This window comes from Mustela putorius, unplaced genomic scaffold, assembly GCF_011764305.1.
Source record: "Mustela putorius furo isolate JIRA1106 unplaced genomic scaffold, ASM1176430v1.1 tig00004041_pilon_pilon_pilon, whole genome shotgun sequence".
Taxonomy (NCBI): domain Eukaryota; kingdom Metazoa; phylum Chordata; class Mammalia; order Carnivora; family Mustelidae; genus Mustela; species Mustela putorius.
The window spans coordinates 1,880,550-1,898,984 of record NW_025422176.1 but is presented as its reverse complement, the minus strand read 5'-3'; the positions used below and the strand labels follow the sequence as shown (position 1 = coordinate 1,898,984).

General features: G+C 53.6%; 1 protein-coding gene and 1 long non-coding RNA gene across 3 annotated transcripts in view; one reads left to right on the top strand and one right to left on the bottom strand.

Moving 5' to 3' along the window:
- The window catches only part of PRKCB (protein kinase C beta), a 322,605-nt gene that overhangs the window by 7,256 nt on the left and 296,914 nt on the right, over positions 1-18,435 (bottom strand). For both annotated transcript variants that reach the window (XM_045072662.1, XM_045072661.1), the window contains exon 16: positions 17,526-17,666. In XM_045072662.1, coding sequence (XP_044928597.1) covers positions 17,526-17,666 — 141 coding nt within the window. The remainder of the gene's footprint in view (positions 1-17,525; positions 17,667-18,435) is intronic.
- Positions 7,754-9,142, top strand: LOC123389870. Its single transcript, XR_006604529.1, has 2 exons — positions 7,754-7,887; positions 8,567-9,142. It is a non-coding gene; the product is annotated as an uncharacterized LOC123389870 (long non-coding RNA).

Here is an 18,435-nt window from a genome sequence, read left to right as displayed (position 1 = left end):
CCCGAGACCCGGGTGTGGTGCCCGCATGGCTGGTCGCCCGCCAAGCCCTGATTAGCTGGGTAAGTCCTTGACCTTTCATCATAAGGTGCCAGTGGAGGCCGACTCAGCCACGAGCTCTCCGGATGGGAGCCGAGGGTGTGGGGTGAGACCCAAGCCAGTGCTGGGCGGGGCACCTGGGTTCTGGCGAGGAAACCGTCACCATGTCTCAGCCTCCTTGGGGTCCTCCTATGTGCAAAGGTCCTGGTCTGAGGCAAGGTTGTAACGTGTGTGTGCGCGCGCGCGCGTGTGCATGCGTGTGCCCATACGCAGGTGCATACAAATGTGCACACAATGGTTCCCACCGAATGAGAAGGCAGTCACTGAACCTGGCTTTTTTAGTTCACCAGCAAACATGGGCGCAGGGCTCTTAGAATCGGAGACGCAGTGTCTACCGCAGGCAACCGCAAGCTAGTAACAGAGCAGGGGTAGTACCAGCATTCGTGACGCCTTTGCCACCCGCCAGCTACCCCAGACCACTCATCTTGCTTTATCTTATTTCATTCTGCCAGTGACCCCATGACGGGGGCATTATCCCCATGGGACAGATGAACAGACTGAGGCCAGGGGGACGGTGTCATTTGTTCAAGGTCACACAGCCACTGAGGAGCACAGCTAGTCCCAGAGCTCTGACGCCAGAGCCCGAGCTCCTGGCTCCATTCTCCAGGAGCGGGTCCCAGGCTGAGGAGGACAGGGCCAAATGGGGCGGGGAAGAGAGGCACGAGTCAGGGATGGGGGTGACGAGGTCCCGGGTTCGAAGGACCATGAGAATTAAGTTGCGTCAGTCCCCCATGCAGAGAAAGTGGGAATGTTCCGAAAGACGGCTATTTCCGTGTGGATGCCATGACGTGGAGGGGCCGGGGCAGCTCTGGGAGATGACCTTGGGACAGGGGGTTAGTAGGACAGATTATGGGGTGCGGGAGAGAGGTCTTGAAAAAAAGAAAAATAAACACTGAAAGGACAGAACATGGGAAGTGGAAGACAGATAAAGATAACAGTAATAAAACCGCAGAGCAGTTTCCAGGCAACTGGCGCTTGCTGAGGGTTTCGCATACATTACCTTTCCGTTTCACAGAACCACCCCGGGAGGTGGGGGATCTGATTTCTAGTTGCCAGTGAGACTGTGGCCCCTAACACCAAGAGCGGGAAGAGGAGACTCGGGATGGAGCACTGTCCCCCTCGCTGGGGACTGCGAGGATCCGGGAGCGGACCGCTGGAGCTCACGGATCTCCAAGGGGTCGAGCACGAAAGTCCTGGGAAACGGGCCACGGATGAGGAGGTGAGAAGATGAAGCGCTGCCTCCAAGCCCGAGTCACGGGCAGAGGGAAGGTGAGTTGAGAAAGGTGAGGAGGGCACACTCCCTCTGGGCTCCTTCAGGCCCCAAGGTCAAGGGAAGCAGAGGTATGGTGTGTGTGTGTGTGTGCACATGTGCATGTGCACGCGGCCATGGGGCTCAGCTCCCAGAGCGCCTCAGAACTCCTGCTCTATTCCTCTTTGGAAAAATTCTTTTCGACCATGTTGATCTCTCTGCTTCTGGTCTCGGAAAATGAGAGGTGAACCCCCCCCCCCTCGCCCGCACCGCTGCCTGCTCTATAATCAAGACCTGGGGTCTGCCCTGCTGGCCGGCCGGGGAAAACGTTTGTCCTCAAAAGGACAGACCCTCAACACGTGGTCAGGATTATAGTCCAGTTTTTTCCATTGCTTATGCATTTTTTTTTCATTTGAGCAGTATTTATTGAGTGCCTACTGTGTGCCAGGCCCTGTGCTAAGGGTAAGTTCTAAAAAATCTGTGCCTCGTGGGACTGGCATTCTGCAGGGGCTAGGAAGGCAACCAACAGGGGACTAGAAAGGGAGCTGTGAGTGTGCACAGCCGTGTTCATGCCAGACGGGGGAGGCAAGCGGTATGAAGAAAAATGAAGTCAGGCCAGGGGTGCGGAGCGAAGAGAAGGCCATTTTCGATAAAGTGGTCAGCTCTGAGGAGAGGAGCTTGGAGCCATTTAAATGGGGGAAAAGCATTCTGGGTGGAGGAAGTGCGTTTGCAAAGGCCCAGAGATGAGCACGTTTGCTCGGCCAAGGCCCCCCGAGAGTGGGAAGGCCACTGGGGCCAGCGTGGTGATCAAGAGGCAGAGCAGGGGTGGTGGTGGGGGGTGGCGTGCCAGGGGGCCGGGGCCAGATCACGGGCCTTCCCATCGCTACCTGGTGAGAAGTCGCTGGAGGGTTCTGCGCGCCCGGCACACTCTTGCTTGGGTTTTTGTGCACAAAGCTGACGGAAGGGCGAGGGGCGGGGAGGTGACAGAGGATGGTGGCTCGGAGGAAGGTGCCCTTGGGGGGCACGGACGGAGGGGAGAGGTGGCAAGACAGGCTGACAGGTCAGAAGTGGGGTATTCCGGGGAGAGAGGGCCTGTCCGTGACCCCACAACTTGGCCCCTGAGCTCTGGGGAGAGTGGGGGACACTCGGGGTAGGGAGCCTTCCGGCGGCGGCTGGACCCTTGCTTTCCAGTGGGATGGGTCTGAGTGTCCGGTGGGGATGTCGAGGGTGTGGGGACCGAAGAGGGCCGCAGCTAGACTGACGGCGGAGGCGCCAGGGAAGGTCGGCGCTGGCTGTCTTCATCCAGAGCAGAGAGATGGGGAACAGGGCCAAGGGGCACTGGGGCAGTGGCCGACGCCACCCGGAGCGGCCGGAGCCAGGGACCGGGGCGGTGGGACTGAGCGAGCACAGTGTGAGGCACACCTGGGTGTGTTCCTCTTTGGCCTGTGTGCAGGGACCCAAACCAGCCAGCGTGGAAAGCACGGAGTGGAGACCTGGAGTCTTCAGGGGCCATTTTTCTTTAAAAACCATCAATTTCCCCGTGCACGCCAGAAGGCTGCAGCTTGGCCGGGGCCTCCCCAGGGGCTGTGACAGGAGAGAGAGAAACAGCTCCTGGCAGCTCCGAGCCTTTCCCCCCCCATCATCCCCCTACCCTGCCTCCGAAATCTTTAAGTGAGGGAGGAGATGCAAGCGCAGGGGTTAACCAAGGCGGGAGCGTGATTTCCTTGCTAATAAGCAGCTTACGTGGGGCTGGCAGATCACAGCCTCCCTAAGTGTTTCCGTGTTTTTCAAATGGACCTGTCACTGCCCATTAGCTTCAGGAGCGCTCCTTAAATGGAGACGTCAGCCCTGGGGAGGCACAGCCCAGATCAGCTCTGCGCCTGTGGTGTCCTTGGAGAACAGGGCGGCTCTGCGGCTGGGATCGAGCGACACATACACCGCGGGGACCACACCTGCTTCCCTGGTGGTCCTGAGTGGGGACCGATAGCTCCCTGAGCTCTTGAAAGAAACCCCCCCTCCCCTTGTCATCAGGGCACACCACCAGAGCTCCCGCAACCGTGACAGGGACCCACACCCCCTCGGCGCCGCTGGCTCGTTTTGCTTGGTTCCTGAAACCACAAAGCCCCTCTTCCCCGGGTGGGGAAGGGAGAGGAGTGAGGGTTTTGACTTGTTCAGTTGCGCCTGCGAATCTGAGAACCTAGACAGTTTGAAAAGCTGATCTGTGAGCTGTTACATGTGAGCTCTTTTTTTTTTTTTTTTTCCCCTCTCTCCCCCTTCTTCTCTTCTAATTTCTGTTTCATTGTGTTAATAACAGCTCCGAGTCTAGCTGTCGAGTGTGGAGCTGGCTTAGTCACAGCAGCCATGGGGATCTTTCAGACGCCAACCTGGCTATGTCACTTCTCTGCAGTGCTCCCCGCTGCCCGGGAACACGCTCCCTAGCATGGCTTACAGGGCCCCTTCGGACTTGGCCCTGGGGACCTGGTCACTAGCCCCTTGCTGCCCATTCCCCCGCCCCCGAAACACCCTCCAGCGGTACTTGGGTCCCTGGGTGCCCAGGAGGCTTACGCACTCTGTCACCTCCTAGCCTTTGCAAGGAACTGCCTCCTCCACCAGGAACACCTGCCTCCCACGCCCAACCCCACCAGGGCATTGCCTGCGCTTCCCGCTGGTCTCCAGACAGATGTCACTTCCCCCAGGAGCCTTCCCTGGACCCCTCCTCTATACTCCTGGGTTTAACCCCCCAAGATACAGCTGTTCATCAAAAAAATTGTTCGAGAGGGGGAAAAGAAGTTGACATCAACTATCCAATAGGGAAAAAAGTTAAATCATACATCTCTCTGATGTAGTATCATGCAAAACACTTTTAAATATGAAAAGGAGATTTAGAAGAATAGTGACATAGTCACATACAATTGCTAACTGTGTACAGCGTGTTCCCCTGTGTGCTCACAGGTCCTGCAGATCGTATCAGGCTTATCAAGGTGGGACGAGTTATAGATTGCCTCATTTTCTCCTTTATCTTTCTGCTTGATTGTGTTTTTGAAAATCTAAATATCAGATTTTTAAAAAATAAGAACACCCCCCTCCACACCCCGAAAAGCTACTTTACATGAGGGAGTTACTGCTATTTGGGTGCTAAGGTGCTTCTCCTGTCCTGTGGTGTACTAGGCACTGAAAATATGATGACACACAAGAGGTCCCTGTCCTGGTCGTCATGAAGCTTGCAGGTTTAGCAGAGGAGACGGATGCACACACAGGCCTCTGCATGGTACCATGCACAGAAGTGAGGAACCTAAGAAGGGCCAGGAAGACTTCCTGGAGGAGGTGTCCTCTAAGCTGAGTGCGACCAGAAAGACAGACACTGCTTCGGAGGAAGGAAGGAAGGATATTGTCCAGGGAATACGAGGAGGTGAAAAGATGGTGGGGACAGAGCAAGATGCTGGAGAAGAGGACAAAGCCCAGCCCACACTGAAGAGGACAAGAGCCCAGCCCACACTGCTTAAGCAGGCGCGATGGCGGGAGGCTCATGGCACAGTGGAGCTTCCTGCCTTGCCGCTGTCAGCAGGGCATCTTCGGGAGCCCAGCCTAGAAGGTCACAGTGAAAATATACCTGAACCCCACAGAAAAGGTAAAAAGATTAGAGTCTTTCTCTTGGTCGGCCTGGATTGCTCAGTCAGTTAAGCGTCTGCCTTTGGCTCGGATCCTGGGATCAAGTTCCATGTCGGTCTCCCTGCTCAGGGGGAGTCTGCTTCTCCCTCTTGCCCCCACTCATTCTCTCTCTCTTAAATAAAGATGTTTTATTTATTTTTAAAAAGATTTTATTTGAGAGCTTGAACAGAGGGAGCAGCAGGTAGTGGGGGAAGCAGACTCCCCGTTGGCGCAGGGAGCCCCACGCAGGGCTTGAGCCCAGGCCCCTGGGATCCTGACCCCGAGCCAAAGGCAGAGCTTAACTGACTGAGCCACCCAGGTGTCCCGCAATGGATCATTCTGAAAAATGTTTCAAAGGTGTTTCTCTGGCGCGCAGTCGGACACCGTGCAGTAGAGAAAGAAAAGAGATGAAAGCTCCCTTTTCGGCGACTAGGGGAAGAGTCCTTACAATCAGGGCACTTGATCTGCTGTGTCTGTTCAGTTAGAAGGAAGTCAGCAAGAGAGGGGGCCTGCTGGGTAGCAAGTTTCATGTTTTGTTTTGTTTTATCTTAAGATGCCATGCCTTGGTTTCCTCCAGATTTCGGTCTAAATGCCATCTTCTCAGAGAAGCTATCCGGGGTCCCCTCCAGACACAGTAACCCTCCCCTCCTGTTACGCTCCGTCAGAACAGCCTGCTCCCTTCATGCACAGTAAGTAAACCATCCAAAGAGCCCGATCTAAATAACATGTGTATATCTTTGCTTCACTGTTGCTGAACTAGAGTCCCATCTAGACTGTAAATCCCACAACAGCAGAAGTCATTCCACAGCCTTCCCGGGACTCAGGACAGGCTCTGGCACACAGTAGGCACCGGCACACAGTAGGCTCTGGCACACAGTAGGCACTCAGTATCGCAGGGTGCACGAATGACCGTGTGTATTAAGTGCATCTTATTAGCCAGACACAGTGTTACGTGCTTCTCGAGGATTATCTCCTTTAATCCATGATGTCTCTGCTGCAGAAGGAACGGGTTTAGCAGATTTAAGTACCTGACTAGGATCTGATCCCAGATCTGACAATGATCTAGATTCTTCCGCCAGGCTTGTATAGGTGTTGCCGGAACAAGGTGTTTGAAAGTACCCAGGAAAATCAACAACCAAGCCCTCTTATCGCACCACCTCGGTACCTTCATTATGTAACATTTGGGCGCGTGTCCTGGATGGCGGGGTAAACAGACGGAGGGATGTTGCTACTCTTTAAACCAAGTAGTGAATCATTCCTTTGTTCTGCAGCTGGCTTTTCAGAAACGAGATGAAATACACCCGTGCGAACAAAGTGTTGTATTTTTCTTATCTGTTCCTCACCATTCATCCTAAACCCACACTGCCGGCTTCAAAGAAACTCGTCCTCAGATAACGATCACCCCCGTTATTTGCTTATGTTTTTACAACTTTGATGCTCCCAGCTTTGAGCGACAGGCAGGAAGAGGATGATCTCCACCTAGCAGATAATCTGGAAAGTTAAAAACTGGGTCAGGGCCATGGAGGGTCAGGGAGAGGAGATTCAGAGTCGGGTCTGCGGGATCACAAAGATCACAGGCTTTCTAACGCCATCTCATTGCCTGAGGAATCACATCAGATCATGGGGCCGGAATGTCAGCGCTGACGGGAGTACCTTTCCCAGCCCCGTCAAGCCCCGGCTATACAGCCTTTAAGCAGGTGAGCTAAATTCCCTAAGCCACTCTTTGTGAGGTCAGATGAACCTGCCCTGAAGGTGCGGTAGGACGGCTCGATAAAATCTGCAGATAAAACGGTGCCGCAGTCGCCGCTGAAATGCAGACAGAGCCGGCTCGTCCAGGGAGCTAGTCTGATGGCTGTGGCTGTGCCCCGGCTACAGACGGGTCCTGCGGGCCTTGCCACACCCCCAAGCCCTCCTGGGATATTACTCAGACAGGTACTGACATTTAAAACGTAACAGACGGAAATTTTTCCCGCCAAGGCTGGTGGGATATGGGAGGGAGCCTCAAGGTAATGTCAGCCCCGACCGGAGGCTCCTGTTGGAAGGGAGGGACAGATGTGCGCCCGGGGACGGAAGGGCAGCACTTCTACCCCCTACCTCCCTAGCCTCACTGCCTTGGCTTTTCTTAGAGGACCTGCCCCTTCTCCTCTCTCTGGATGTCAGACGTGAAAGGGGCCAGGCCTCATTCCCAGGCATGGCGATGGCTTTAGCAATGGGCATGTGACCCCGTAGCTTCCAACAAGCCTGAGTTCCGGGCTGGTGGGAATTTGGGGGAAAAAGAACCTTTTTGGTGGCGGGTGGGGAGGGGCAGAAGTTGCTAAGATGATGAGATGAACTCTGGCGACGAGATTGAGATGAACCCAGGAAAGCTACTGCAGGGGGCCTCGGGAGATGGATTCCTCCTGACTTGGTCTGAGACCCTGGCTGCAGCACAGGTAACGACCGGAGTTTTCTTGTTGTTGTTTAGAAGTCATTTTGAGTCTGGCTCTGATGGAGCTGGGTTTTTTTTGTTTTAAGATAGAGAGAATGTGAGAGCAGGGACAGGCAGCAGAGAGAGAGAGGGAGAAGCAGACTCCCCACTGAGCAGGGAGCCCGATGAGGAACTTGATCCCAGACAAGATCTGAACATAACTGAACAGACAGGATCATCAGCTGAGACCAGGGGGATGGACACTTTAGAAGGGAGAGCTTCAGAGAAGAGGTCTGCGGACTTCTTCAGAGGACCAGGCTGAGATTAGGGCCTGAGTCTGAGGAGGCCGAGAGGGGTCGAGTTCTTTGCTGCTGGACAGCAAAGCTGGCATTTGCATTTGGGTCTGTTCAATTCTAAGCCCACATTCTCCGTGTTTGACCCAGTCTCCCTGAATCCATTTGCTCATCTTCTCAAGTTTGACCCTTTGGTAAGTACCTTTCTGGGGCACTGTGATAAGTAGTACAATCTGAGCAGAGTTCATGGCAGAATCCAAGAAGTTGGACTTCATCTACATTCGCTCGATGGAGCCCATCCCCCAGAGAAGTGTTCAGACTCAGGACTGGACCAACTCCAGTTCAAATCCCACATCTGTGCCACTGAGTCTGGGAGGTGAGAGAGGAAACACTGTAAAACCCAAGGATGTGGGCTCTGGAGGTGAAGGAACACCTTTAAATTAAATTGGCACTCTGGCTTACCAGCTGTGTGACCAAGGGCAAGTTACTTAACCTCTCTGAGCCTATTTCCTTACCTATACGAGGGAGTCAACAGTAATATCACAGAGTTTCACAGAGTTGTTGTGAGGGTGAAATGAGATATACAAAGTAGATAGAGGGTTCTGTTCGCTAGTAAAATCGAATAATTTCATAGAACATCCTGTCCCATTTAATGGCTACAGTTGTACATTGTATTAATAAAGTTCTGCATCCATTTAATGGAGGGTCTGTGTTCTTGTCCTGGTTATATTCCCTGTGTAAGTCACTGAAGCAAATCTCTGGGCCTCTGCTTGCTCCTTTCTAGAATGATGGTATCTATACCCACTTCTAGACTTCTGTTCTCTTCAGTGGTTACTGCCAGACATGTCCTAATAGTTTTATGCTCTCCCCTAGCACGTGACCTTCTCATCTACCCTTCCAAATTCACCCTGTTGGCTGCTGTGCTGAGGGACAGCTCAAAGTCATGCACTTGGCAAGTGATCTAGGAACTTCACTTGGCCCAGGAGTCTGCCAATTCCCACCATCCGAAGGGAGCCTGGTTTGATGTGCAGTTTAAACAGGTTATCTGGGGGGGGCGGAGGGAAGGCAAGAGAGAAACAGACAGGCTCTGGGCTCTGTGTCTTCAACAGCTCCTGGCTATTTGTCAGGGTCTGAACGGAACCTAATATTTTGATGAGGATCTGTGCAAACTTCACACTCTGGATAGCGGAAAGAACAAACAGAACCAAGTGGGGAGTAGGAGACGTCTACTGCTTAATGAGCCCGCCTGGAGGCGCTCCGACAGGATGCGGCCCGTTCCCTGCGCCCAGAGGTCACTCAACGGCTGCTGTCTCCGTCAGCCTCGAAATCAAAGCCTTAAGGAACGAGCAATATTTGCATCTTTTAAAATCCTGCCAGTGAAGTGCAAAAGGTGTGAATGTGCTTCTTGTTTGTTGCAATATTTTAAAATAAATTTTAAAATCATTTGAATTGTTAAGGATCTCTAGTTTCTTTCTATTATGTAACAGATACCCTTAGATGGTGGTATCCGGGCTCCTGCCCCGTACTACAGTTTCGAGCTGGAAAAGGGGCTCCCAAGTGTCTCTAATAATCTTTCCGAGGATCTCAGGCACTGCAGAGTCCATGGTTCAAGACCCCGCTCCGCCACCTGCTAGCTGCTGGACCTGGGGCCAATGTCCCCACCTTTCCAGGCTCCCTGCCCCCTCTCCTGTAATATGGGGACAGTGACCCCTACCTCATGCAGTGGTTTTGAGAATTAAACGACGTACTGCCTAGCACCAACAGGAACTGAATATTTTCTCTAATATATCTGACGTGCAAGGGTTTCAGAAGAATGATGTCAAATCCCAATTTTCAAAAGGGTATTGTTCTCCTGAGAACTTGGTACGTTCTAGGGGAGCCAAGTTCTGTTCTTAAATAGATCAGATCAAGCAAAAAGTTCGCCCCCTTTCCTAAGCTTTGCATTTGGCGTTTTAATCGCAAACACACAAAGGTTACACTTTGTGGCTTCGATTCAGAAATGTCAGAACATCAAACCCACACTCAGACACACACTTGGAGACGCTTACTCATACGGCAGAAAGGGCAATTAGGTCTGGAGAAGAATGTCACATGAACAGAAGTGCAGCTCATTAAAGCGGTACTTGAAGCTTCTGACCTCGGCTACATAAACAAGGTTTTTGGATGACAGAATTACCGAGAGACCCGGTCCTGTGAGCAAGACTTCGTTCCCGAAGCAGTTTGGCATCTAGAGCTCCCCGAGGATGCAGGCCTCGATGTGTGACCAGATCCCCTATGCGGTGTTTTGGAAAATGCTCACACCCAAGAGGGGTAGTGGTCGGTAGTGGTGTAGGATGGGGCCGGGGGGCTCTGCCTTTCTCAGCCTGCGAGCTCCCCGAGCTTTGTGGATGTGCTGGTGCCTCAAACCGTATGGGGCTTTACGTCAAGTGACGGGGCGCGCAGGCAACCAGAGAGAGTGATGGGCATCAGACTCGATGGGACGGGAGGGGTTGGAGTCAGGAAGGCCCGACCTCGGGGCTGGCACGGAAGGAGGCAGAGCGCCTGGCTGATCATGTCTGGGTGGCGCCCGAGGGCCCGGGGTGAATGGCGCTTTCCTTAGGGTCTGTCTCCCAATGAGCTGTACTCCTCCAGCCTGGGCCATCAGATCGCTCCTACGATAGGACAGAAAGAGCCACGTTCCCTGGCAGGCAGTCGCTGAGCCTACGCCCTTCAGTAGTTAAGACTCCGTGGACAGGGAGGGAGCAGGGCCTTCTTGTGACCTGGTTCCTTTTCTCCTCACTCCTCAATTTGCTGCATCTCTGCTGACAGCGCGGAAGCCGATCCAAGGACCGCCCTCTGGGGGCAGCTGGAGCCTGGAGCCCCAGGCTGGTGCCTCTACCTAGTTTTCACAGCAAGCTTTGCACTGGGCATTAGGGATGCTGCCAGATTTCACTAAGGCAGAATTCTTAGTAGGCTGGGCAAGCCACCCAAATCACCATCAGGGATTTCGAGTTAAACATACTACACCCGCATACCTTCTACTGCGCACCACATACCACAACTCTGCAAGCAAACACGATCCCCCTTGCTGTGGCCTCCGTGCCCCCTCTGTGACAGCACAGCCAAATTCCGAGCTGCTGGTCCAGACCAAGGGGACACCCCGGCTGTCACCCTCAGCACAAGGAACCTCCCTATAATTCACACTGCCCTATAACTCACACGGACACGAGAGGGAACAGCCCACTGTACAGCCACGCCCTGCTCTGGGCCCTGTAAGCCGACCCTTGGAACTCCAGAAGCATCCAGGACAACACATTTCTTTCATTCATCCTGCCTCTCGCCACCACCAGCAGCCTGTTCCCACACTACACCCGAGGAGCAGCTAGGCAGGCAGTCTGAAGGGAGTCTCCCTTACTGAGCATCCTGCCAGGGCCCGGGGACCGTGAGGGAGGCCAAGACGAACACAGCACGGAGGCCCTCCGCAGCTCCGTCCCGTCCAAGTGCCAGCTGCCTCCCACCTGGATTGCCGCAGGAGCCTCAGACCAGTCTCCTGATCTCGCCCTTGCACATACAACAGTCAGAGCGATGCTTTTAAAACCCGCAGTCGGATCATGTCATTTCTCTGCTCAGGGCCCTCCAAAGGCTGCCCAGCTTAGCACGGAGTAAAAGCCAAAGAGCCTCCTGTGGCCTAACTGATGTCACCACCTTTTCCCCCCTCTCCCTCACTAGGCTCAACACTTGGATTCTATGCTCTTCCTCGACCAATGCCAGGCAAGATCCTGCCTCAGGGCCTTTGCACCTGCAGTTACCACTCAAACCATTCTCCACCCCCAAGATATTCACACAGCTCCCTCCCTCCCTGACCTTCCTCTTGTCAGTGAGGCTTTCCAACCACCCTGTTTAAAATCAACCTCTCCCCAGTCCAGCTCTCGCCATCCCCAACTCTGCTTTGGTTTCCTCCACAATGCTTGTCTACTTCTAACATATTTGCTGATTTCTGTGTTTTTTTTTAAATATTTTATTTATTTATTTGACAGAGAGAGATCACAGGTAGGTAGAGAGGCTGGCAGAGAGAGAGAGAGAGGGAAGCAGGCTCCCCACCGAGCAGAGAGCCCCATGTGGGACTCGATCCCAGGACCCTGAGATCACGACCTGAGCCGAAGGCAGCAGCTTAACCTACTGAGCCACCCAGGCGCCCCTGATTTCTGTGTTTTATTACTTGCCCACTCCCTCTAAAATACAAGTTCCACGAGAGCAGGAAATTATATTCATTTTACTTCTGTGTCTTCAGCACCTGGGAGGGTCCCTAATGTCAATAAACACTGGCTACTGAGATGACCTGGAGCGCCGGGTAACATCCCCAAGGGACAGAACCAGAACACACTGGCTTTCCACCCACCGCTTCAGCACGCGCCCAGCCCCAGCCAGAGCCCGCTAGGACATCAACCAGCAACTCCCAGCCACTGCCCACTGACCCACAGCAGCCTGCCACATGGCCTGCACCACATTCACCAGCACGCTCCATACTGAGGCTCATGTAGCCCTTCAGTATGGCCTTCACCTTCCTGCGTGGCACACCAACCGGGACAGGGACTGCCACTCCCCGTGGGACCACGCTGTAGCCCTAGCCACGCCGAGCGTCGTCCCTGGCCCAGCAGCATCCCAGCACATGTGAAAATGAAGGCGGGAGACACACACACCCTGCTCCGAGGCACAGCCCTCAAGAACCCCGTACGTTTCTCCGCGCAGAGCCTCAGCCTCGTATGTTTCAGCCGTTCATGGCTTCATTCACTTACTCGGGAAAAATCATTAAGCACCTGCTAGGTGCGAAGCCTTCTGCTAAGCACTGGGAGTCAACACTGACAAAGCTAGTCACAACCTTTCAATCTAGTCGGGAAGACAGACATCGCACCGAACAAGCAATTACAATAGAGTGTGATGCGTTTGTGGAGGGGACACTAGTGGGTGATCCAGCCCCGGGAATCAGGAAGAGCCTCGGCGAGGAAGAAGGAGCAAGGCCCCGCGAGGGATGGGGCTGGAGGCGGGCGTAGCCTGGGGAAGGGCACGGACGTCGCAGATGCTCCACTGTGCACAGACAGAGCCGGGGAGGGACGAGGACGCCCTGCGTGTCTGAGCGACTGCAAGAAATTCAGAACTGCTTGCTCTTGGAGGGTGGGAGCCGAAGCTGCAGAGGGGACAGACGCTGGACCCTGGAAGACCCCAAAAGCCATCCATGCTCCGGAAGAGTCAGCATTATTCTGGGGGCAGCTGAGAGCCAGCAGGGAAGCTTTGAGCAAGAGAGACGCCATCGGATGCACACGTAGCCAAGTTACTCATAAATTACAACACACCCACGCTGGTGGGTCTCCGCGGTTCGGAAGAGGGTCCTGCAATCGGCTCCTCGCCATAATAAAAGTCAGCACTGGGAACAACCTCAAAGCTCATGGTCTGAACCTCCAGCAACATCAGTGAGGCACCCTTCACTGATGTTTGAATCGAACCCTCTGTTCTTGCCCATGATTTTTCGCCCGCTGCACTCCAGTTAATAGCACGGGTGAATCAGGAACGCCGACAGATGCACGCAGGCCTTGTAATCACCGGCAAGGCCCATGGCACTCTGCACACCCTTGCCAGGGGCCCTCCGGGATGTGTGTGGAACGGGAAATGGGAGATCCCGAGAGGCGGTGAGGACTCTGAGGCCGGCGTCCACAGCTACAAAGGCATATGTGCAGGTTGACTCGAAAGAGGGGGCTGTATCTCCATGATTATTCCTTCCTTTTTTAAGATTTTATTTATTTGAGAGCGAGAGAGAGCACAATCCGGAGGAGAGGGAGAAGCAGGCTTCCCCCTGAGCAGGGAGGCCCATGCGGGGCTCGATCCCAGGACCTTGGGATCGTGACCTGAGCCGAAGACAGACGCTTAACCCACTAAGCCACTTAGGCACCCCCATAATTATTATTTCTAGCTCAGTCTCAGGGAGCACTGGGACTGCCAGTGCCGGCTTTCCCTCATTGCTGGTGGTGCAACGTCTTGAAGAATACAGCCCAGTCCAATCACTGTACTTTGAAAGTCAAAGTTAAACCCACGAGAGGGAATTCAAGACATCGGCTGATTGGAAATCCTATCAAATGCAGAACAGTCGAGGATCCTCTTGATCCTTCCTAATTATTGTGGTATTTTTATAGTATCTAGGATAAGAACAGCTACTTTTTTCTGAGTATCTTCTACGAGCCAGGCACTGGTTAGATCTTTTATACTCATTATCGCTGAGCTGGAAGTTCCAAAATATTTACCCAGTTGGAATGGACTCAGGGGTAAATAACCAGTACTAACAGGAACCAGTTAAATGTCAATGTGACTCTGAGCAATCACTACCCAAAGACGATATACACCGAGTCCATGGGCCACATATGACTTGTGGTTGTGTTTAATTGGGCCTGAATTGGGTGTTTACATTTTTTTTTAAAAGATTTTATTTATTTATTTGACAGAGAGATCACAAGTAGGCAGAGAGTCAGGCAGAGAGAGAGAAACAGGCTCCCCGCTGAGCAAAGAGCCCGATGCGGGGCTCGATCCCAGGACACTGAGATCATGACCTGAGCCGAAGGCAGAGGCTTAACCCACTGTGCCACCCAGGTGCCCCAGGTGTTTAATTTTTAAAAACGTGTTGCTGATACACCAAAAGATAGAGATCGCATACAAAAATTCTGATGAGGATGGGCGTATGAGGAGCCTGCCTCCTGCAGGACCGACCTGGCCAGCCCAGTGCTTGGGGCTTGTAGAAGATGCTCGGAGAAAGGCAGCTGTTCTTATGGATGATGTAAAACAGTATTACAATAATTAGTAACGGGCAGCAGGGTCTGCAACCATGCCGCTGGAGATAAGCACCCAGCTCTGAGTCTGCCCCTGTCCCCAGCCACCTGCCTCTCCTCTTTACATGATCTGCCTGGCTTCTAAGGCACCTGAGCCTGTGACCTGTTCTCAGAATAGTCCCCACCTGTCACCCAGACTAGATGAGAACCAATGTCTTCCTCTTCAGGAGATTTTCCCCTACTGGGGCACCTGGGTGGCTGAGTCGGTTAGGCATCTGCCTTCAGCTCAGGTCATGATCCTGGGGTCCTGGGATTGAGCCCCACACTGGGATCCACGTTCAGCACAGAATCTGCTTCTTCCTCTTCCTCCGTGCACCCCTCCCCCGCACCCATTCTCTCTTTCAAATAAATAAATAAAATCTTAAAAAAAAAAAAAAAAAAAAAAAGAGGGATTTTTTTTTTTTTTCTCCTTGCCATGTTCCCCTGGCCTCAGCTCAGCTCATCTGCCTGAGGTTTTAACACTGAAGTCCACAGCAGAGACTATCAACCTGGGGCACATCAGATTCACCTGGAGTTCCCCACGCCCAGGGCTACTGAGTCAGGGTTTCTGAGGAGGGTCCTGAGCATTTTAGTATTCCCAGGGGATACTGCTGGTCTGCGAAGCCGCCCTTTGAAAACCACTGGTCTGCAACTAAAGAATGAATGGTCCCTGTCATGGCAATGGGTTCAACGCTCGTGAAGACGGGGTATTTGCAACCCTCCTCTGGCCACGTGAGGAGGAGGGGGAAGGTACCCATTTTGAGATCTCATGAACAGCCCCACAAAACCCAAGTCAGTTTTGCGTCCTGTCTCTGAGCTCCCAGCTTCCTGAACAACCTGTTCTTGTCTCCCAAGCTGCCATTTTAATCTTTTACCAAATAGTTCATTAGAAGTGACGACACTAGCCTCTGCCTTCGGCTCAGGTCATGATCCCAGGACCCCGGGATCGAGCCCCACATCTGGCTGTCTGCTCCGCAGGGAGCCTGCTTCCTCTTCTCTCTCTGCCTGCCTCTCTGCTTACTTGTGATCTCTGTCTGTCAAATAAGTAAATAAAATCTTAAAAAAAAAAAAAAGAAGTGACGACACTGCCTGGCACAGTCCCTCTCCAGCCCCAAGTGCACACCTGGACACACCATCTCACAGAAGAGCAGCAGTAGGCCTCCACACTGTTCAACCCCTTAAAGACCCCACACCCAAGACGTGGATCAACATGTGACCCGGCAGGCGAAAATAACGATCAACTGTCCCAGAGTGCCAGCTCCGCGCCCGGCTGGCTGTGAGGGTGTCATGCATTGCGATGGTCCTCTGATGTAGGGACTGTTAACGTCGCCACATCACAGAGGATGAAACAGGGGAGCAGAGAGGCGACCGGACTCCTCCAAGTTCACCAGCTCCAGAAAGATCAAGAGATGGTCGGTGGGGCCCACTGTATTCATTCGAGGGCCAGACACTGTTAAAAATATTGTGCTGATGGTCTGGAAGACGCTAGGCATCTGGAGGTGACGTCACCTGGGACATGCGTGCAGGTGGAAGGGGTGTGTGTGCGGGGAGGTGGGGGGGAGGGCGTGGGCGTGTTTGGCCTGGAGAGCTGGAGAGCACAGGATTCAGCAGTGTAAGACCAGCATCGGCAAAGGTCCCGGAGGACGTGCTGCAGAGAAAGGCTCAGGGGGATAGCGGTTCTGGGGAAGCTGAGTTGACACCAGCTTGTACGCCTACAACAGCTGGCAGGGCTGGGTGCCACCGGCTATCTCCAAGTAACCAGGCTTCCTGACCCCAGGGAGTGCCCAGAGAGACGCAGGACGCATTGGGGTGCTGGGAAGGCAGAAGCTAACGTTGCGGGATGGAGGGGAAGGTGCGGCACCAGGCAGATGTTAAGAAACAACAGGCGGGGGTGGGGGGTGGGGGGGCTTTCTCCGTCCTGCGTGCCCTTTGCCCCCTGGGCACTGTGATCCCCCTCGAACAGAGTGGGAGGGTCCGCATCCCCGCTTCATCACACCGGGGCTGAGTGACCCCGGACAGAGTGCTTAACCTCTCTGAGCCTCCCTCCCGCCTCGGCCAAAGCTTGCTGGGAGGATCTCATCAGAAGCCACGCACGGCGCCCTTCACGGGGTGCCCGGCACAGAATAAGGGACCAAGAATTCCTAAGAGCAAAATAACTACCCTTGGCATCACGGAGCTCACAAGGTCGGGTTTCGGGGACGACATTTACGCGCCCAGTTCAGCCTCCGGGGGACGCTTCCCAGCCCATCACCAAGTCACGGGGTCTCCCTTAATCTAACCAGGAAACAGCCTGTCTGGGGAACTGCAGCTCAGTAAAATTCAGTGTGAACTCCTCCTCCCCGGGGGCTGACAAGGGCTCCCGCTGAGTCTTCGGGGAAGGGAAACCCTCCCAGGCGCACACGACTGGGAAGGAGGCTTTTCCTCTTGTCCTCAAAGCCAGGTCGGCACTCAGAGCCTCCAAGAGGTCTAGGAGCACGCCGCAGGCTTTTGCTTCCCTCTGTCTTGCCTCGGGTGGGAGCTGGCCGGTGGGGCCGTCTGATTCACTGACTCAGACTCGGTGACCGTTTCGGGATTACACTGAAATCCCGCGGAGGTAAACAACATGACCTTTTCAATGTCAGGCTGAGGAGGAAAAAGCGACACCGTCGAACCAAGGAAAGCACAAGGGCAAAACGAGACTCCGCGTCCCTGTCCGAAACGGGATCTGAACTCCGCCGGCCCAAGGACCCTCTCCAAAAAAAAAAAAAACCATCGGCGAAGACCATTAACCATAACTGAACCGATTACACAGAAGCCTGGGGGCCACCATCCTTCCTGCCTTCTGAGGCCGGGCTGCGTGGATGGAGAGCTCCGGTTTGGTACCCGGTGACGGCGTGCCTCACCTTACAGACACGCTCGGGGAGAAGCATCGATGTCTGAGCGCACCGCGGGCGCACGCGCCGGGAGAGGACAGCGCGCGTCCTGAGTGCGCGTCCAAGAGCCCGGCAGGACGGTTTACTTACGGCTTTCGGCTTGTACGGGGGCTGGATCTCCTTGCGCTCCAGTTTCTCCCAATCAATATACCGGAAAAACGCGTGCTCCTTGATGTCGCGTTCACCCTCGGGTCCGCACCCCAGGCGCTTGCCCGGGTGTTTGGTCATCAGCTTCGAGAGAAGAGAAAGGCTGAATTTAATGAACTTCGGGGGAGGATGCATAAGCCCACGAGAGTCTCCATTCTTATTGCTCGCTTTTGCTCCCAGACAATAATTTTCCAGGGAGGTCTTTGGTTTTTGTTTTTTTTGTTTGTTTTTATTTTTTTTAAAGATTTTATTTATTTATTTGACAGAGATCACAAGTAGGCAGAGAGGCAGGCAGAGAGAGAGGGAAGCAGGCTCCCCGCTGAGCAGAGAGCCCGATGCGGGGGCTCGATCCCAGGACCTTGAGATCATGACCTGAGCCGAAGGCAGAGGCTTTAACCCACGGAGCCACCCAGGCGCCCCATCAGTGAGGTCTTTGTAATCGGAGGACCCAACAACACTGCTGCTTTTCCCAAAGCAAGATCGCTTATGGTTAATCGAACTTGAGCCTCAATGTGGTCCTGAACTTTAAGTGAGAAATGTCACCAGATGCATTCTTGTTGAAGAATGAGTGTAACGCAATTACTGGGGCATTTAATGAGAACAGTTTCAATATCTTCAAATTCCCCCACCTCCCACCCCGAGGAAGCTGGAGTGTGACCAAGGCAAAGGCCACATTCATTCTGATAATATTTGCATTTCTCAGTAAAGCACTTGTGAAAAGGACAAAACAGAAGAAAAAAAAATATTAGTCGAATGGGCCCAAGTTTCAAGTAATTACTTTCTGAAAGCTCATTAAACAGTCAAAACCTAGCCCAGCTCATTTTGCTTGTATCACACATTACACAAAACTCCG